Source organism: Acinonyx jubatus, chromosome D3 (assembly GCF_027475565.1).
Source record: "Acinonyx jubatus isolate Ajub_Pintada_27869175 chromosome D3, VMU_Ajub_asm_v1.0, whole genome shotgun sequence".
Classification (NCBI taxonomy): domain Eukaryota; kingdom Metazoa; phylum Chordata; class Mammalia; order Carnivora; family Felidae; genus Acinonyx; species Acinonyx jubatus.
The window spans coordinates 77,562,763-77,579,948 of record NC_069392.1 but is presented as its reverse complement, the minus strand read 5'-3'; the positions used below and the strand labels follow the sequence as shown (position 1 = coordinate 77,579,948).

Genomic DNA, 17,186 nt, shown 5'->3' with positions numbered 1-17,186 from the left:
CCAAAGTTGTTGAGGATTATTGCAGAACTTTTGGGAAAAACTAACAAGTATTTTTCCTACACCAGGAAAGCTACACGTTCTGTGTTTAAACAAGCATATACGTAAGATTTCTACACATGATGGATTGTATTAGAAATAAATAGCCTAAGATCTTGATGTTCCTTTGTATTTGGTTCAGTTAAAAGTAACTGAGCTTGCTCAATATAAAATAATAGTTGTGTCATTTGGTCAACATCCCATGATCAAATTATGGTAATATTTATAAGAAAGAAGGAAAATTGAATTTTTAAAATGAGCAGTCAAGGGGTGCCTGGGTGGCTCAGTTGGGTGAGCATCCAGCTCTTGATTTCATTCCAGGTCATGATCTTGGGGTTGTGGGATCAAGCCCTATATCAGACTCCATGCTCAGTGTGGAGGGAGAGAGGGAGAGAAAATCCCAAGCAGGCCCTGTGCTGACGGTGCAGAGCCTGACACGGGGCTCAAACCCGGGAACTGTGAGATCATGACTTGAGCTGAGATCAGGAGTTGGATGCTTAACTGACTAGGCCGCCCAGGCGCCCTAATGACGATTACTTTTATGTATTTACATTTCATCTTCTGTGCAACATAGTCCATGCTTTTACTGTACGCTGGCTTCTCCATTATTTTGAAAAAGTGACAACTCAAAATGTTTGCTTTAGAATGGGTGTTAAGATGTTGGCTTGCGGGGCAGGACTAAAACCCTGGTTCTCGTTGTGTTGTGTGATGCCGTTGTGAAGTTGGCAGGTTTGGGGTGATAGGAGTTTCCTGCGGTTTGTCCAAATTCACACACTTAGGAGCTACATAATAATGTGGTTTTTTGCCCTGTTTTCATTGGAGATACCCTCTAGTGTTAAATTTAAAAAGCCAAATAGGGTAGTTTAAGGATGTTCAAGAATCTATAATATATACATAGTATATATATAGTATATATATAGTATAAATAGTATCTATAGTGTACATATATATACAGTGTATATAATCTATAGTGTGCAATATGAGCCATTCGTGAAGTAATAAAGATAGAACCCACAGAATCAGCAAAGCAGTAAGAAACCAATCCATATGGCATTTCACAAACTGTTCCACGATGCACTGCTCTTCAGTATGGTAGAGCCAGGCAGCTTCTCAGCCTACTTGCTTGTGCCATTCGTGAAATTCTTACCTAGTGTTCTGCCTTTCTGTTTCATAAAATCTCATGGGGGTCTTTGTGCACACCAGTTGTATGTGAGTATTTGAACTTCTATCTTTCAGAGATAAAGGAGATGGCTCACTTGGTCTGTCTGATTCAGAATATAGCTACTCAGCTACTAGTCTGGCTTGACTCTGGTTTTAGTTTAGTTTAGTTTTTTTTTTTTAAACCTGATTTCCCTGGTCAAGTCTTTCACCTGGAATTGTGGGTGCTTTCACCTGGAATTCTCATTTCTCCAACGGCTCCCTTTAGGCATCTGATTCTCAAATTCCCTTCTCCATTGCTGGGCTCCATTCCACAGTTACAGCTCTGTATTTCCACCTTCCTTAAGGACATTCAATCAGATTGTCCTGCTGTCACTTCATATTCAAATCCGTATTTGTCTTCCTCCTTCCCTGCCACTGGTTCCATTATGCATCCTCTATTTCCATCAGTACTACGATTCTTCTCCCTGGCACCCAGACTTAAAACATCGTAGTCATCTTTGACTCCACCCTCTGCCATGTTTCCTTCAGCCAGGAAATCAGGAGACAGAAATCCATGTTTTCTTGTTAGTCCCACTCCAGTCCTTCTGCTGTTTCTTTAAGTCCCTATTAGGTCAAATCTCGACCATTGTAAAAGCCCCCTGACAGGTTCCCCAGCTTCTAGCCTCCACTTTTGCCTCCTGTACCTGGCTGTCAGATTAGCCTTCTTTTATGTCTCTGTCTTGCTCAAAAACTTTTCAGTGACTTCCTTTAGAAATATAACACATTTGAAACACTGAAGAGCACGTCTCCACTTTTAGGCGGTCTTTGAACATAAAATTCCATTCCCTACTTTATTTCCAGGTCTTTCTGTTGTAGATATATATATATGTATACATACATACATATATATATGTATACATACATACATACATATATATGTATGTATACATATATATATGTATGTATACATATATATGTATGTATGTATACATATATGTATATATATTTTCCCTTACATTTCGATTCTACTCGAATGAGCTGTAGGAAAGCAGAGATTTTGTTTGTTTTGTAAACCGCTCTATGTCCCATACCTAGATGGTGCCCAAAACATATATTTTTTTGAATGACTGAATGGCTTCCCCCTTCTGGAATGTCCTCCTTTCTTTCTATTTAAATCTTTTATATGTTGCAGTCCCCTGTTGAGGTATCATCCTTCTGTGAAGGCTTCTTAGTTCATTGTGAAAGTTTCATTCTGCACTACTCAACTGGCATGGCAAATCTACTTGTTGGTTAACTTCCAATGAGTTTAGAATATGTACTCCCCAGCTGAATTTTAAGCTTCAAGGGGGAAGCAACTGGATCTCAGGTATCTTGTATCCCTCATGGCCGGTGCCATTGCAAAGCAGGTACTTGGTACTCTTGTGAGTTGACTGGTTAAGTAGTTAGGCTGCTATGTGTTCACCTACAGTTTTGGCTTAGTTTCTCTGTGTGCATTCTCAACAGGGCAGTATTGTCTCCTAGGGGACAAACATTGGTTTGGGGAAGGGGGAGATCTGAAAAAAAAAATCTTAGATGCTACAGTGGTTTGTAGCTTTCTAAAGTTCACCCCTATCCAACAAAATCTTATTCCTTACTACTTAATTTTATGGGGCAGCGTGCAGGGCATGACGATCAAGGAAAAAAAAAGTTTAGAAGAGCTCCAGAGAGAGGTGATAATGAAAAAAGTGAGAAACACTGGTATAGTGCCATGGGATGTTGGGACCCAGAAGGGAAATGTTTATGTGAGAATTGCACAATAAATGTATGAAGGGAACCCATGGATAATTGAACTTAAGGAGGAACTCAGACTGCCCTTTTTCTTTCATTTCTGTAATAGGTGCATCCCTCTGGCCTGAGATCTATACTCTCATTGGTTAGGTACTCACTCTGGGGAAAGCGGGGTGGGTTATCATTGACATCTGAGAGGGTGATGTTGACCGTTGTGGTCCCAGCTAACCCTCCAAGCTGCCCTCCCATGTCCTTGGCTTGGATAATCACTTCATAGTATTCTTTGGCTTCTCGGTCCATGTTCATGAGAGCTGTCCTAATGACACCTGCAGGGCAGAAAAGATTTTGTTTTCATTTTTATTTTTTTTTTAAAGTTTTGTTTATTTATTTTTTGAGAGAGAGAGCTCTTGTGCGCGTGCACACATGAGTGGGGGTGGGGGCAGAGAGAGAGAGGGAGAGAGAGAATCCCAAGCAGGCTCTGCACTGTCAACGGGAGCAGGCTCAGTCCCACGAACCGAACTGTGAGATCTTGACCTGAGGTGAAACCAAGTCAGATACTTAACCGACTGAGCCACCCAGTTGCCCTAAGATTTTGTTTTTAAAAATAAAACCACAAATGCAGTGTTTAAGATGGGCTTCTAGGTTTCTCCCTTGTGCATTGTTAATATCTAGAGTCGAGATGCAAATCATCTGTGTTTTATTAAACTTGAGGTCAGGAGTCTAGCTTCAAAAAAATGCTGTGCTTAATTAAACAATTGGTGAGTAGGCCCTGTTCCCTCAGGAAGAGCTCAGAGCCCATTTCCTTTGGCAGCATTACCGGGAGAGAACAGGAGGTGGCAGCAGTGTTCTCCAACAGAGTTAGGGACTTGCAGTCTGGGCCGATTTCAGGGGTCTCTGTCTTACCAGAGAAAACTGGGGCTTTGCGTCTGGAAAACAAAGCCTCATATGTCTGCAAATCTGTGATTTTAGATTTCCCTCTTTCAGCTTGCTCTTTCTTCAGCCCCTAGAGCCTTTGTAGTGTGAATGACTTTTCTTTAGGTAGCTCACTCCTAGTCTGCTTTTCCCTGCCTCCCCTATACCTGTAAGCAGGTTTGGAATTCTGATACGCTTTCTTTTCTTATATATCCATTCGGTTTTGTTACATTCTGCTTACCTCTGTGCTTCACTGATTTCCGTGAGCTGGGACATGAAAGATGCTCTGTTGGGTTGTTCATTTTTAACATGCGTAAGGGACGAACTTCCCCAGACAGTGAGGAGCAGCATCACGTTGTGATGATACAGTGCCATTTAAGAAGAGGGGTCTAAATCAAAATCCAGTGAAATGTGTTGTTTTGATCCTGCGGAGGATGTGCTGTAATGTTTTATCTCCCTTTTAGCCCTGCTACTTAGAAAAGTTGACTTCTCTAGCACTCTAGGCAAAGATTAAAGGCTTGTTTACTGCAAGTTTACAGCATGACCCTGGGCTAAATAGACCTTTTGCATGCAAACAGAAGACATTGGGAACCACAAACCTGTCTCCAGTTTACTCCTGTAGTGTATATATTGCATTATAGTAACAACATTCTTAAGTGAAATATGCAGCATTTTCCTTTTTTAAAATGCCCAATGGGTACAGCAGTAACTATCTTTTCATGTATTTTTGACCTTAACACTAAAGATAGCCCCTGGGAGCTGTCAAAATAATGTAAGGTTCCTCTTAGGATATAAAGGACACATTACCCTCTTCTTCTGTATTTTTCTTCCCTGTGGGCATCTCCTCACTACCCCCCCCCCCCATTTGTAGAATTGTTAAAGTTACTGTTTTATAGAAGTCCCTCACTGCAACCTTTTTTCTTTCCTCCTACTAATTTATACTCCTTCACTTTCTACTTTTATGATATAATTTTCTGAATGCCTGGTTCCCCTTAGGACTTCTGGAAAAAAAAATTCTATCAGGTTGCTAATGGAAATGTATTTTTTTTTCAAATGGAGAGGTGACTTTGAGTGTTCACCATTGACTCTACCTCTGTGACTGTAAGTTTCTTCACTCAAGTTCCTTGTTAATTACTCTTAGGTCTTCAATTTTCTGGTATGTAAAATGGGAATAATGGCGCACTCATGTGTTTCATGAGTTCACAAGAATAATGGGAGGCTCAAATATGGTAATGTCTGTGAAAGTGTTTTAAAAGGAAGAAAGATTGGCACAAGTGCAAGATAATGATAAAACAAATTCTGTAGTCAAAACTCTCAGGTAGAACTGAAACAAAACAGAAAAACAAAACCAAACTTCTGTCTTTTCTGCCACATTCCTCCTTACCCATCCAGTTCTTTATGCTGTCCCCCCTGCTAGAGCTTCCCACTCAGTACCTGCCTTTTGGGGGGCCACATCTCATGCTCTGTGCTCTTTCCCCCGCCTCAACAAAACCTGTGCGTCCCAGCATCCATTTATTCTGGCCGTGTTTTCTGCTTAGTGCAGGGTGGCTCAGTGGGAAGAACATCAAACCACATGTCAGGGGACATAATCTCTAAATAGAAGTACTTTGTTAGGTCTCAGTTCTCAATTTCCTTATCTGTTAAGTGACCAGTGATGGACTGGATGATTCCCCTAAGGCTCTTCATAGTTTCAAAATCAATGATCCTAGTTCTCTAGCAAGCCCAGGTTAATGTGTCAATCCTCTCAGGTCTTTCTGGAGAGATAAAAGATATTCCCTGGGGATAAATTCAGCTGTAGGAGTTATTGAAGGCTAGTGAGGCTATACCTTTGTGTAGGCAGGCTTTCTGGCCTCTCCAGTCACATTTGGTACACTGTCTATACGTAGCCCTGCTCTTACCCACCGGGGCAGTGCTGGTTTCCTGTCTTAATCCTAAAGCTTGTAAACAATCTCCTTTGTTTTATACGGTCCCTAGAGAGTCCTTGAAAAGGAGAGTTGAGTTTGCCGTAAGTAGCAGTTATAAATTAATAGGGAATAAAGCAACCACCTCCCACAACTTGCATCAGATACCTGTTTTGGAGTCCACAGAAAAATATGGCTGGCCCTGGAGAATGCTGTATACTACCCGGGCACTGTTGCCGTAGGTTGGATCATCAGCATCTGTGGCTGTCACCTGGATGACAGAGGTCCCTGAGGAAGAGAGATGATGGAAACCTGTTCAAGTTGAATTGCTAAAGGCCAGATGCAGTCCGGAACGGGCATTTGGAATTGTTACGTTTGTTTCCTTGGGAGCATCCCTTTTGAGGTCAGGTTTCCATAACTCCTATCTGGTGCCTCTCTAGTGGGACAAGAGTTATTTGTGTTTTAAATTCTTAGTAACCAGCAAGAGGAACACAGCCTTTGGGTTCTTCATTGCTCTTTTGATAATACCAAAATGCTTCTTCCTCATGAACCAAACATGTATCCGTCTATCATCTGTCTTTTAAGAATCAGAACCAAATAACCATGCTAGGCTTATTATTACTATTATTTTTTAATATGACTGATTTCAGTGTCTGTGTAGTTTCCTGCCTAAGGACTTGGTTATCATTTTTGGTCCAGTTTTATACTTTGTGAGCTATTCTGCACATTCTCTCTTTCTGGGTATAAAGAGGGCGATCTTCTGTAGAACTGCTTTTTGTGAGAATCAGTGACTCTCCACCTTACCCACTGGTGACATTTCTGGCACAGTGGCGACATAAGGTCCATCCAGGAACTTGGGCTCATTGTCATTGATGTCTTGGATTTTGATGATGAACTCAGACTCCGGCTCCATAGGCCTGCCTGTTCTCCTGTCTAGGGCTTGAGCCCTTAAAGTGTACTGGGCCCTTTCCTCTCGATCAAGCCTCTGAATGGCGTGGATGTCTCCAGTGGTATCGTCGATGGTAAACACGATGCCTGCACCTTCTCCTGAGAGGATGTATTTGATGGATCCATCCCCTCTGTCCATGTCTGAATGGAGCTGGGGAAACAAACAGAGAAACTTGAAATCTCATTATGGATATGAACAGGTGTTGGAAATAAATGGATTGTCAGTTTGGTCCAAACTTATGACCTCTTTTCAAACAGTAGTAATTTTTTTTTTTTCACTCAAGTGTTTAAAATGTTGATCTACAGAGAATTACCATACGTTGAACATGATTGTATCAAGGAGCAAATACAGACTGATGAGTAAGTAAAGTTTTTCCATATCACATTCAGTATCCTAGACTTACCACTATATCTTTAGGTTCTTTTCCCTGAGAAGTCTAGAAAACAGGAGTTCTGGAAGTATAGGCGCCCAGCATGAGAATAGAAGCAAGTATCATAAGGAGGAACCTAGCTTTTCCACTTAAGAAAAAAATGAACAAGCCTAATATTTAAAAGTAAAGTTTTTGACATAAATTAAGTTTTTGAGTTTCAAAAACCTGCTGATGATTCAAGTTCCCTGAAAAACTGATGAACTGATTTAAAAATAGGCTGTGGCCACTGTACTGGAAATTGTAAGTGACTTCCAGGGACTCTTGAAACTCTCTGATGCTGTGGTCCTAATCCAGTAATTGCATTCGGTAGGACTATGAGTGCTTGTGTTTCAGGTGTCAACATGGGTTTACCGAAGGTTGTTATTATTTGCATGAATGTATCTCTCTTTGGTGGGACCGTTTCCTGGGCTTGTCCTTGAACCACTCAAATCTGTATGTGGATGGGGACATGCTTTTTTCTGCCCATCCAACTGTGTTTTCTACTGGATTACTCTGTCTGTAATGACTGATGCACTCTCAAAAGGAGTCAGGGGCCCTGTATTCATAGTAGGCCTAGAAAGACGTTTCTTCTGCATCTGTAATTACAGATATAGTTCTATGGCAAGAATCCTGGAATTTTGTGTTATCATATAATAAGAGTTTCTCTCTAAAGGAGGCTGCCACTAGGTCTGTGGTTGCCTGGGTTTTAGCACTTTGCACAGTTCAGAGATTTAGTTTATAAATCAGGCAACCCGGTGTTACGCTTAAGCTAGTGGGGCAGATAAATGGGGTCTAAAACACGAAGGCGGTTATAAATTGAGGGCCCTTGACAAAGTACTGGATGTTTGTTAGTCTCAAATTTCTGATATTATAAATGTGGAGAACATCATTAATACTTACTTTGAAGGGTTGTTGGGATCATTAGAAATTAATGGATGTAAAGCACCTGGCACACTGTCTTTCCCATAATAGGAGAGCTACAAATGGGGCCGATTATGATGATGATAGTAATGGTGATGTGCATAGAGAAAAGGGTCTTAACAGCCCCAAATCTTCTCTGCTTCCTTCAAATCTTCAAGAGTTTAGCAGAGACGGCTGAAACCACCTGATGGCTTTTTTATTATGCACAGTCTAACAGTAGAAGCTGCAGAAGGCTGCCTGAAGCATTGCTGGGACAGTGTTACTCTGAGGATTAGGTGGCACAGATACCAGGAGAACACCTGAAAAATGTATTCATGGCATCCTAAGACAAGGGTGGGTTTGGAGGTTGTGGCTGGCTCTGAGGTGATCTCAGATTGACTCACGGCCAAATCATGCAGGCAACTGTTTTGCCACCTACAGGAATTCAGCTGTGTCTTATCTAGAGAAGAGAAATAAGAGAATAAAATTGACTGAAAAAATAGCTGTGGATTTTTTTTCTACTTCAAGAATTCGATTTAGAATATGCAATTCTCACGTTTCATCATACCGTATACAGTATTATTTTTTGCAATCCGAATCTTCTAATAATGCAGTTAAAAAAAAAAAAAAGAGGTGGCCAGCTCTTATTGTGTAGAATAGTAAGCCATTTTGTTGGGACCTGGCCACAAAGAAATGAAAATCCATTCCTTCGGGAGCTATGTTTCCAGGCAAAGGGATGGAATTGGGCGAAGGAGGACAAGGACCTCAGGATGTTTTTTAACTTAAAAAAAGTTGCTGAGTATATATGTTTTAAGACATGTAATCTTAAGGCATGTGACATAGAACATTTACTTAGAATGAGATAGGTTCATTTAGGGCATGGCAGATTATTTAGGGGGAAAAGAAAAGAATATCTGACATGAAGTACACAGGACTGTTTTGAGGTGTTCTGCGTATTATCTAAAAAGTTTTATCTTATGGTCCTTAAAAAAAACTAAGCATGCTCTCTATCATTATAGGCCAAACATAAGTGTTCTGCCTGTGGGGAGAGCTTAATAAATAACAGAAGACTAACATCATTGCTGCTGCAGGGGGTTCTAGTTCCTTAGGAGCCATCCGGCTGGCTGAGGTCAGTATAATCTGGGCTGAACCTCAGATCTGTTCTCTGTTTTTGTCAGTGCTGGGAGAAGAATTTGAGGAACTCTGTATGGTAGGTTCCTTGAAGGCGGGAACCATGTGGCTTTCATCGCAGTGTGGGTTCTCACATGCAGCAAATGCTCAGTACAAGTGTATCGAATGGGGCATGTAGCGTACAGGGTTAGGTTTAAAGCATTTTGTGGGATCTTGTTCCCTTTGTCTCAGAAGAGCTAGCAAGCATCTTGCAGGTAGCTTCTGTGTGTGTGTGTGAGCCCGTGTGCAAGAGGGAGAGGAGAGAGGGAGGGAGGAAGGAACAAGCGGCATGATGAGCCTCTCGTGAACAGGAAGAGATGGGGACCAGCTATGAAAGGGACCAGAATCTGCTTACACAGAACTGTTTTCTGAGGAACATCATTGTATCAGTTCAGGATCCAGTCAGGGAACAAAACCTAAACGAGTTATGTTCGCAGAGTGAATTTAATATGGAGGATTGAAAAGGCAAAAAGGGAACATGGAAGTATTGGAGAGAGAGAGAGAGAAATTCCAGGAAACAGCTAGCGTCCCTCTGGCTGGGGGAACAGAGGGCAGCAGTTGGTGCTTCTGGAATCTAGATGTTTGGAGGAGGCTGGGCCTGAGGCATCCGAGGAGGGAGCGCGGCCGCCTGGGGCTGGGGCTTCAGGAGCTCAGTGGACGTGCCCCTATCACGCACTTCTCTCAGACTTCAGACTCTGATTTCTGAGAAGGGTGTGCCATCCAGTCGTGCTGCTATTGTTGAGGGGGTGTGGCGAGGCTGGTGCTGTGCTGGGGGTGGGGGAAGCATCCAGGAACTGGAGCCATTTGCTGGCTTCCAGGAACAAGTCCCTTCTCCCTCTTCCTGCCTCTGGTTCTCCCTCTAGTACATTGTACAGTCAGAACCCAAGGGGGAGCTGGTCGGGAAAAGTCTGCGTCCTGACATCACCGTGTGGAGTATGGTAAGGTGAACGCAGAGCCGAGAGACCCCAGCTTCCGGAGCAGCTTGGTAGTGCGCATTTAATATTAGGGTTTACCAGCCGTAGAAGACACGTTTGGTTGCGACCGTGGCAAACATGAGACGTTGACGGCTTTCCCCGAAGTCACTCAGCAGATTGGCAGTGTACTAAAAATGTGTTTTCCGTTTCACCGTATCTAATTCAACTAACACTGTCTGAGTGCCAGCTCTTCTGAAGAAGGTAAGGAGCTTCTGGAATGGAGTTGGCAGCACATGCTCATGCACATCTTGGGAGAACATTCTTCTCCCCCAAATCCAGGCAGAATAAGACAGGTGGATATCCTACTTACCCTCGTAATGCTTCAGTTCAGCTAAAGGAGTAGTGAATGATGGGCAGTCCATGTAGATTGTGACAAATCTTGGTTGATTTAGGATTTTAAAATCAAGGGTGATTTTCACTCTTTTTTGGTCGTCTTTCATAGTGCCTCGTACAATTCCAGGAATGCAGTAGTGCTTCCACTTTGTGGTCAGACAGCTGCCGTGGAGCTGTGGACCTCAGCATGCCTTGGAACCGCAGCGTCGTGCCCAGGCACAGGCTCTCTGCATCCCCGTCTTTGCATATGTCAATATAATCTAGCTTTAACTTGACACTGCCTTGTCCCTGGAAAGCCCAGTGTGGGTTTCATAAGGCCATACCAATTACAGCCAGTAATTGTTGCCATACTCCTTCTGAAATAGGCAAATACTCAGGCAGGCTCTCTAAACAGACATCTTCCAGAGCTCAAGGTGACAAACTGAATGCCCCTGGGGGGAGAGGGAGTGAAAGTGGATGAATTCTCTTTGATAACAAAGTGAGGGCGGAGGGAAGTGCCTGGGTAAGTGAATATAAAATGTGGAGGTCACACCCCACTTCAGTGGCTGCGCAGTGTTGGTTGAACAAGGTGGCTGAAGAGATGCACGCAGGGTGTCCTGTGTCCTGGGTTGGGGTAGTTAGGAAAGGGTGGGCACTAATCATGAGTACTCGAGGGTGCTACACAGCCAAGCATTCCCAACGTCAGGAAGCAGTCAGGCTTGCTTGGATTCCTGATGTCACCCTAACGCCATCGACTCTTGTGTGTATTTCTTAGGGCCAAATCTCAGGGCAGTGAAAAGGAAAACCCGTGGCTTCAGTGTCAGATTTCCTGTTACCTTCTTTGTAACTGGGGGCAGTAAGCATAACCTCTCTGAGCCGTGTTCGGTCGGCTGAGTATCGGAAAGTGGTGAATCATGCTCGCCTCACAGCATTGTTCTGATGGTTAAGTGACCTGCTCTGTGTGACTGTGCCTGGCACGTGGTCCTGTGGAAGCCCGGTAAAACGTTAGGTGCCCTCGTCTTTCTGTAGTTTTATATGTCCAGCTCTGTGCTGGGTGCTCAGGGTTGGAGAAGCGTAGGGAAGGCTACAGATGGCATCTCCGTTTCCACCCACGGGAGAAGGGAAGGGGGCTCTAGACTGTACATGCACACAAAGCAACTACTGAATACAAATGTATTTTCCGAAACTTACTTTAGCAGTAGCCATGTATGTCTAGTTGGAAGAAATATTTTACGAATAATGAGTAGCTAGAAGCCTTTGGAATTCTGAATAGATAGAAGATGTGTTCATGATGGCAGTGGCTTTTAAGCTAGGGCCCTGAGAAATCTGAACGTGATTCAGCAGAGAGCTGGTGATTGTGTGTCCTGGGCGGGGAAGTAGCCTGAGTACACGTCTGAGGTAGGGACAGATGCCCTAGGTGTGTGTGTCAGGGTCAGTAAGGAGACCGGCGTGACTGGGATCGGGACTAGATTTGAGAAATCATGGGGGAGGGCCGGGTAAGGGAGAAGGACTCATTTTCTGCAAGCCCTTGAACTATATGCTAAGAGCTCTGATAAGCACTGGAGCCACAACGCTTTCTTAATCAGAGGAGTGACATGATGGAAAGGGTGCTTCAAGGAGATGAATGTCCTGAGTCCTGGGGGGAGGAATGGGAAGATCCTCTCTACAGGGAGATGGGCAGTGGCTGCTTAGTTAATCTAATCATGAGGAGCAGAGGGACCACAGTAATGACAGAGCCTGGAGAGGATGAGGTGACTCTGAGAGAAACTGGCAAGGAGATGCTGACAGGATGTGGTGACTGGTTGTGCATGAGGGATGGAGAGAAAGAAAGTCAAAGCCACAAATTTTGAGGCTAAGAGATTTGCAGCTGCACTAGGTGTATGCATCCTGAGCTACTGAGTTCCTGTGACGAAATCCCTGCCTACCGCTGTTACCACCACTATCCTTACCACTACTGCTATAGAGTCATGGTTGTGAAGATCTTACTCTGGACCAAGTACTGTGCTAAGCACTTTACATGTATTAGCTTGTTTAACCCTTACTGTGCCATGAGGTATTCACTTATTAAATGTCTTTTTGAGTACCTCCTATGTGACAGGTGCTGCGTTAGGCCTTGGGGATAAAATGGGAGCAGTGTCCTTGCCCTTTAGTCCAAAGGTTTCAGACAATGCTCCTGTCAATAAACACATGAATGAGATATTGTGGGTTGTGATTAGAGGTCTGAAAAAAATAATGGTAGTGAGAGAGCCTGACCAAGGGGCCTACCTTAGAGAATGGTCAAGAAAGACCTAGATTCAAAATGAGCCCTGAAGAGCGAGGAGAAGCCAACCACCAAAGAAGCCAGAGGAAGAATTTTTATTATGGAACAATAAGGCAAAGCTTGGCAAGTTGTAGGAAGTACCAGGAAGCTATGTCTCTGGAACATGAGACCAAGGGAAAGAAAGAGTGGCCTGCAGTGTGGCAGGAGGCCAGGAGGCAGGCTGGGTCAGAGAGGAATAGCCATGGCAGCCATGGGGAGGAGTCTGGATGATTCAGAGTACAATGGGAGGACATTGAAGGATGGAAGAAGAGGGACATGGTCTGACTCTCATGTGTGGAGATTGGATTGGAAGAAAGTGTGGGTGGAGGTGCGGAAACTGGTTGGGAGTCTAGGCGTTTGCAAAGGTGAGAGGCGACAGGGGAAGTGGAGGGAGGAGGAATGAAGGATTTGGGGATATGTTTTGGCAAGGGACTGACAGTTTGCCGGTGGAGAGCATGTGGGGGGCAAGAGAAAGGTTTTACAAACTGAGTGATGGCAGTGCGAACATAGGGAAGATGCCAGGGGTGGGCAGACTCGATTTGGGAAGAAAACCAAGAATTCCTTAGCGGATATGCCACGTTTGGGAGGGCTTTGAGCCATAAATGGAGAGCTATCACGTGTGCAGTGGGGTTTATGAGTCTGAAGCCCAGACGAGTGGTCTGAGCCAGAGATAGAGGTTTTGGATTCATTGGTTTAGAGGTGGTGTTGAAAATCATAGGGCGTGGCAGATCCATCCAGAGCATGAATGTGGGTAGAGAAGAGAGCCCAGGCAAAGCTGACGAGATGGACCACTAATGGAGGGTGTCAGATGAAGGGAGAAGACCAGCAAAGAGGCTGAGGAGGAAGGAAGGAAAATGGGATTGTGACGATCATGAGGCAGAGAGAGACAAGTGAGTCAAGAAGGAAGGACTAGTGGGCAGCGTCTGAGGCTGTGTCGGGCAGTTCCATAATATGAAACCACAGGATTTGGTAGTAGGGAGGTCCTTGGGGGCACTGAAGACACAACTTGAATGCAGCAGACAGAAGTCAGATCTGAATCCACAAGTGGGTGGGAGTTGAGGAAAGAGACAACTCTTGGGAAGTAGTAGTTCTTTTATTATCCCCATTTGATGTTTGAGGAAACAGAGGCTAATTGGGCTTTGTGTCCTGTCCAGAGTCACTCCGGAAGCAGTTGGTAAAGCTGGGTTTTGAACCCACATGTGTTTGACTCTGAAGCCCACCCACATTCTTAGCCTCTGTGCTAAACAAGTGTTTAAGTTATCATTTGAATGAATTATTTATTTTTTAATTACGTCCTTGTTTCCCCTTTTCTCTCACTTGGTTGCTTTCACAAAATGGTCTCTGATTAGCATCCAAATAAAGTAAACACAGGAGAAAGCCTGGATTAAAAATGAAATGATGATAGATAAATCAAGGGAATTCGAGTGTAAAGTTTATAAATATATTCATTGATTGTCTCCAAGTATTCTAAAGCGCATGCTAGGATCTTCTGAAATGAAGAATGTTTTATTCTTTTTTTTTTTTTCCATTAAATTTAGGCCCCAGGCAATACCTGTGGAAATGCTTTGAAAAAAAAAAAAAAAAAAAAAAAACCAAAACAAAGCAAAGTAAAAAAAAAACCCTCCCTCCACTCCTCCCTTTGCATTTCCCAGTTTCTTCCCCATCCTGTTATTCCCCAGGCTGCTGCTGCCTCTTTTGGGACTCGAATGTTTCTCGCAGGGTCCCAGGCTTTTCCTCCAAAATCCAATTCTTTGTTTTTTCCCACTTAGAACAGACATATATGAACAAGGCGAGAAATCTTTCCTTTCCTGACTGGTATCTGACAAAGCAAAAATTAGATTTCAATTAGCTGTCAAGTAACATACTGCTAGGTAAAATTGTTCTCAGGACCCAAACATGGGCTCGGTGACCTTTTCATATTCAGTTCATATTCATACTCTCTTTCAATATTCAGAACCCTGATAATGTGTCTGTGTGGCCATTCTTACCTTGCCGACATACAAAGGGTCAGTTCCAGTGTACTCTTCCAGAACAAAAAACTGATTCCAAACCCAGCTCCTCTTTGTCCGCGAGTGTGACTGTGGCTTATCTGACAGGAGCGCTTCTAATTTGCCTGGTGGTGTTGGCGTGCCGGAGAGAACGGTGGTTGTAAGGTCCATCAGTCCCCAGAAGTACAAGGACATGCCAAGTCCCAGCCAGCTCTTTGCATTGCTCATTCTACCAGAAGTCCACATGGGATTGCCAGGTTTTCAGAAAGTAAAGTACAGGATGATAAAGCCACTGGAACTTGAGGGTTTTCCAAATAAAAAATAACTACTACAGTTTACTGGACACTTAGGCTTCTCAAATGAGATCCCGATTCAAGTCAATCTGCTTGAAGTTGACTTCCTGTCAAGTGAAGGAGAACACACTGTGATGATGTCAGTTCTTTCCTGTGGGCTTAGAGTAAGTTTTCAAGAAATGTCAGTAAATATTCCGTTCTCTACTCCATGAATTAAAGAGTCATAACATGTTATTGCTTTAGAAATGTTTGAGTAACAAATAATATTTTAATAAAAAGAAGACAACCTATCTAGCTATAATCAATCGCAAGCCTTTGGATATGGATTTCAGCGGGAATAAAACTGGTGAATAAATTTCTTCTCATTGATATCATAGTTGGAGGGTTATGCTGTATTATTGATTGGCTTGAATTAACAGTGTGCTCTTTGAAAGATTTATGATCAGGCAGCCTCCTAAACTCTTAAAAATAGCGTTCGCTTCCAAAATTTACAGCTAATAACTAATATTTTCATTAGCCCAACTGCTTTTCTTGGCTCATTAAAAAACCAAAAGCAAATCTAACTATCTTTTTTTGCCACCCACAATTATCTTGTGTCTACCCCATGTTATCGATAATGTTAGGAATCTTGGACTTCATTTACAGGCAGCTACAGATCCCTTTCTGACTCTAATCATTCTCTGACCTCCTGGTGGAATCTGAGTTTCACACTCTACTGCTTTGGCTCTGAAGCACTGAGAGGGGCTGCTAATGTGACCTTTCTAGGATTTGAACGGCCAGTTAATCATTATATCACTCACACCAGACTTTAAAAGTGCCATTAGTCACATGCGTCTGTGGGCATGTGAAGAGAGGCTAGCCAACACATTTTTTTCCTGATCTGAAAGAGTCATTTAGACAAAGGGATGTTGACTTCTGCCCTGGGGACGCCTTTTCATCAGTCAAACTTCTTCTGTTGCTGTGAAGTCAGATTAGCTGGTGACCTCACTCCTGGGCTATGACCTCATCAAGCTTTTCTTCCTTGACTTTGGCTGGGTGTCATGAAATGGCATAGCCCTTCCACCACTCTGTCAGCACCACCAGAGTGACTTCTGAGGGCTTAATATCTTCACTGTTGATGTGGAGAACGGCTGTCATCATCTCAGAACAAATGTGTGTATTTGGGCATTTCCGACCCATGTAGCTAAACAGTGCTCCATTTCTGCAAGTGGTTTAAAAGGAACGCATTGATGCCATCTCAATTACCACCTTCTGCCTGTCATCAGAACTCATCTTAGTGACCTCTCAAATACTCACTGTTGAAATGAACAAAAGAATTAAAAAGGTATCTTATAATCATTTCACACAATATGCCATTTCATTTCTGTGTAAGAAATCACTTCAGAGAGAACTGGTAAAGAGGACAAGCTGGGGGAGACCAGGGAATTTCTGTAATAGAATGGGAGGCTATGCCTCAAGTTCTAGCTTGAAAGGCAGATTGACTGTTGAGTAAAAAAAACCAAGCTAGGTGCACCTTATTTAAGGCGATGTGTTTGTTAATAAAGAACAATGGTGTGTTAGAAGGTTTCTCACCAAGTATTAGCGGTTTCCTCTTTGGACAGATAGGCAGAAACCCAGTTCCAGGGAAGAAGGAGTCTTGTTCTGGAAGAAGGAGTCTTAACCCGAGGAGATGGGTTAATGAACAAAGATTGGTGAGAAACAGCTATGCTGTTTTAGGGACTTAAAAGATGGACTGAAGGGCATGACCCCAAAAAGCTATCGCCAGAATACTGTGATGCGTCATCACGAGGGGATTATTCCATGTGTTGTGAGGCACAAACCCATGTGTAACTTCCCCAGAGAGCATTAGATTAAGCGTCCGATACTTCAGCCCCTGGTGGTATTTTCATTACCTCTGACTTATTCACTCTGTAAACCTCCGTTCCTCCTATTAAGTAGGGAGGCATAATTGTACCTACTCCATAGGACTACCCTGAGGATCTGTCAGCTGAGAGAATGTAGGTGAACGTACTCTGTAAATGGCTGGGGAGCCAGCTGACGTTTGAACGACCATGTGTGTAAAAACGACGAAACTGAGCCTGAACCATATTTCATGGGCACTTTTTGGACCATAATTTTGAAAGGACTTAATGTATA

At 43.2% G+C, this 17,186-nt stretch overlaps 1 protein-coding gene across 3 annotated transcripts in view; it reads right to left on the bottom strand.

Moving 5' to 3' along the window:
• Positions 1 to 17,186, bottom strand: part of CDH20 (cadherin 20) — a 207,156-nt gene that overhangs the window by 35,868 nt on the left and 154,102 nt on the right. For all 3 annotated transcript variants that reach the window (XM_027069095.2, XM_027069091.2, XM_027069092.2), the window contains exons 2-5: positions 14,758 to 15,157; positions 6,561 to 6,855; positions 5,925 to 6,044; positions 3,102 to 3,269 (exon numbers count right to left, since the gene is read on the bottom strand). In XM_027069095.2, coding sequence (XP_026924896.1) covers positions 3,102 to 3,269; positions 5,925 to 6,044; positions 6,561 to 6,855; positions 14,758 to 15,003 — 829 coding nt within the window. In that variant the 5' untranslated portion in view covers positions 15,004 to 15,157. The remainder of the gene's footprint in view (positions 1 to 3,101; positions 3,270 to 5,924; positions 6,045 to 6,560; positions 6,856 to 14,757; positions 15,158 to 17,186) is intronic.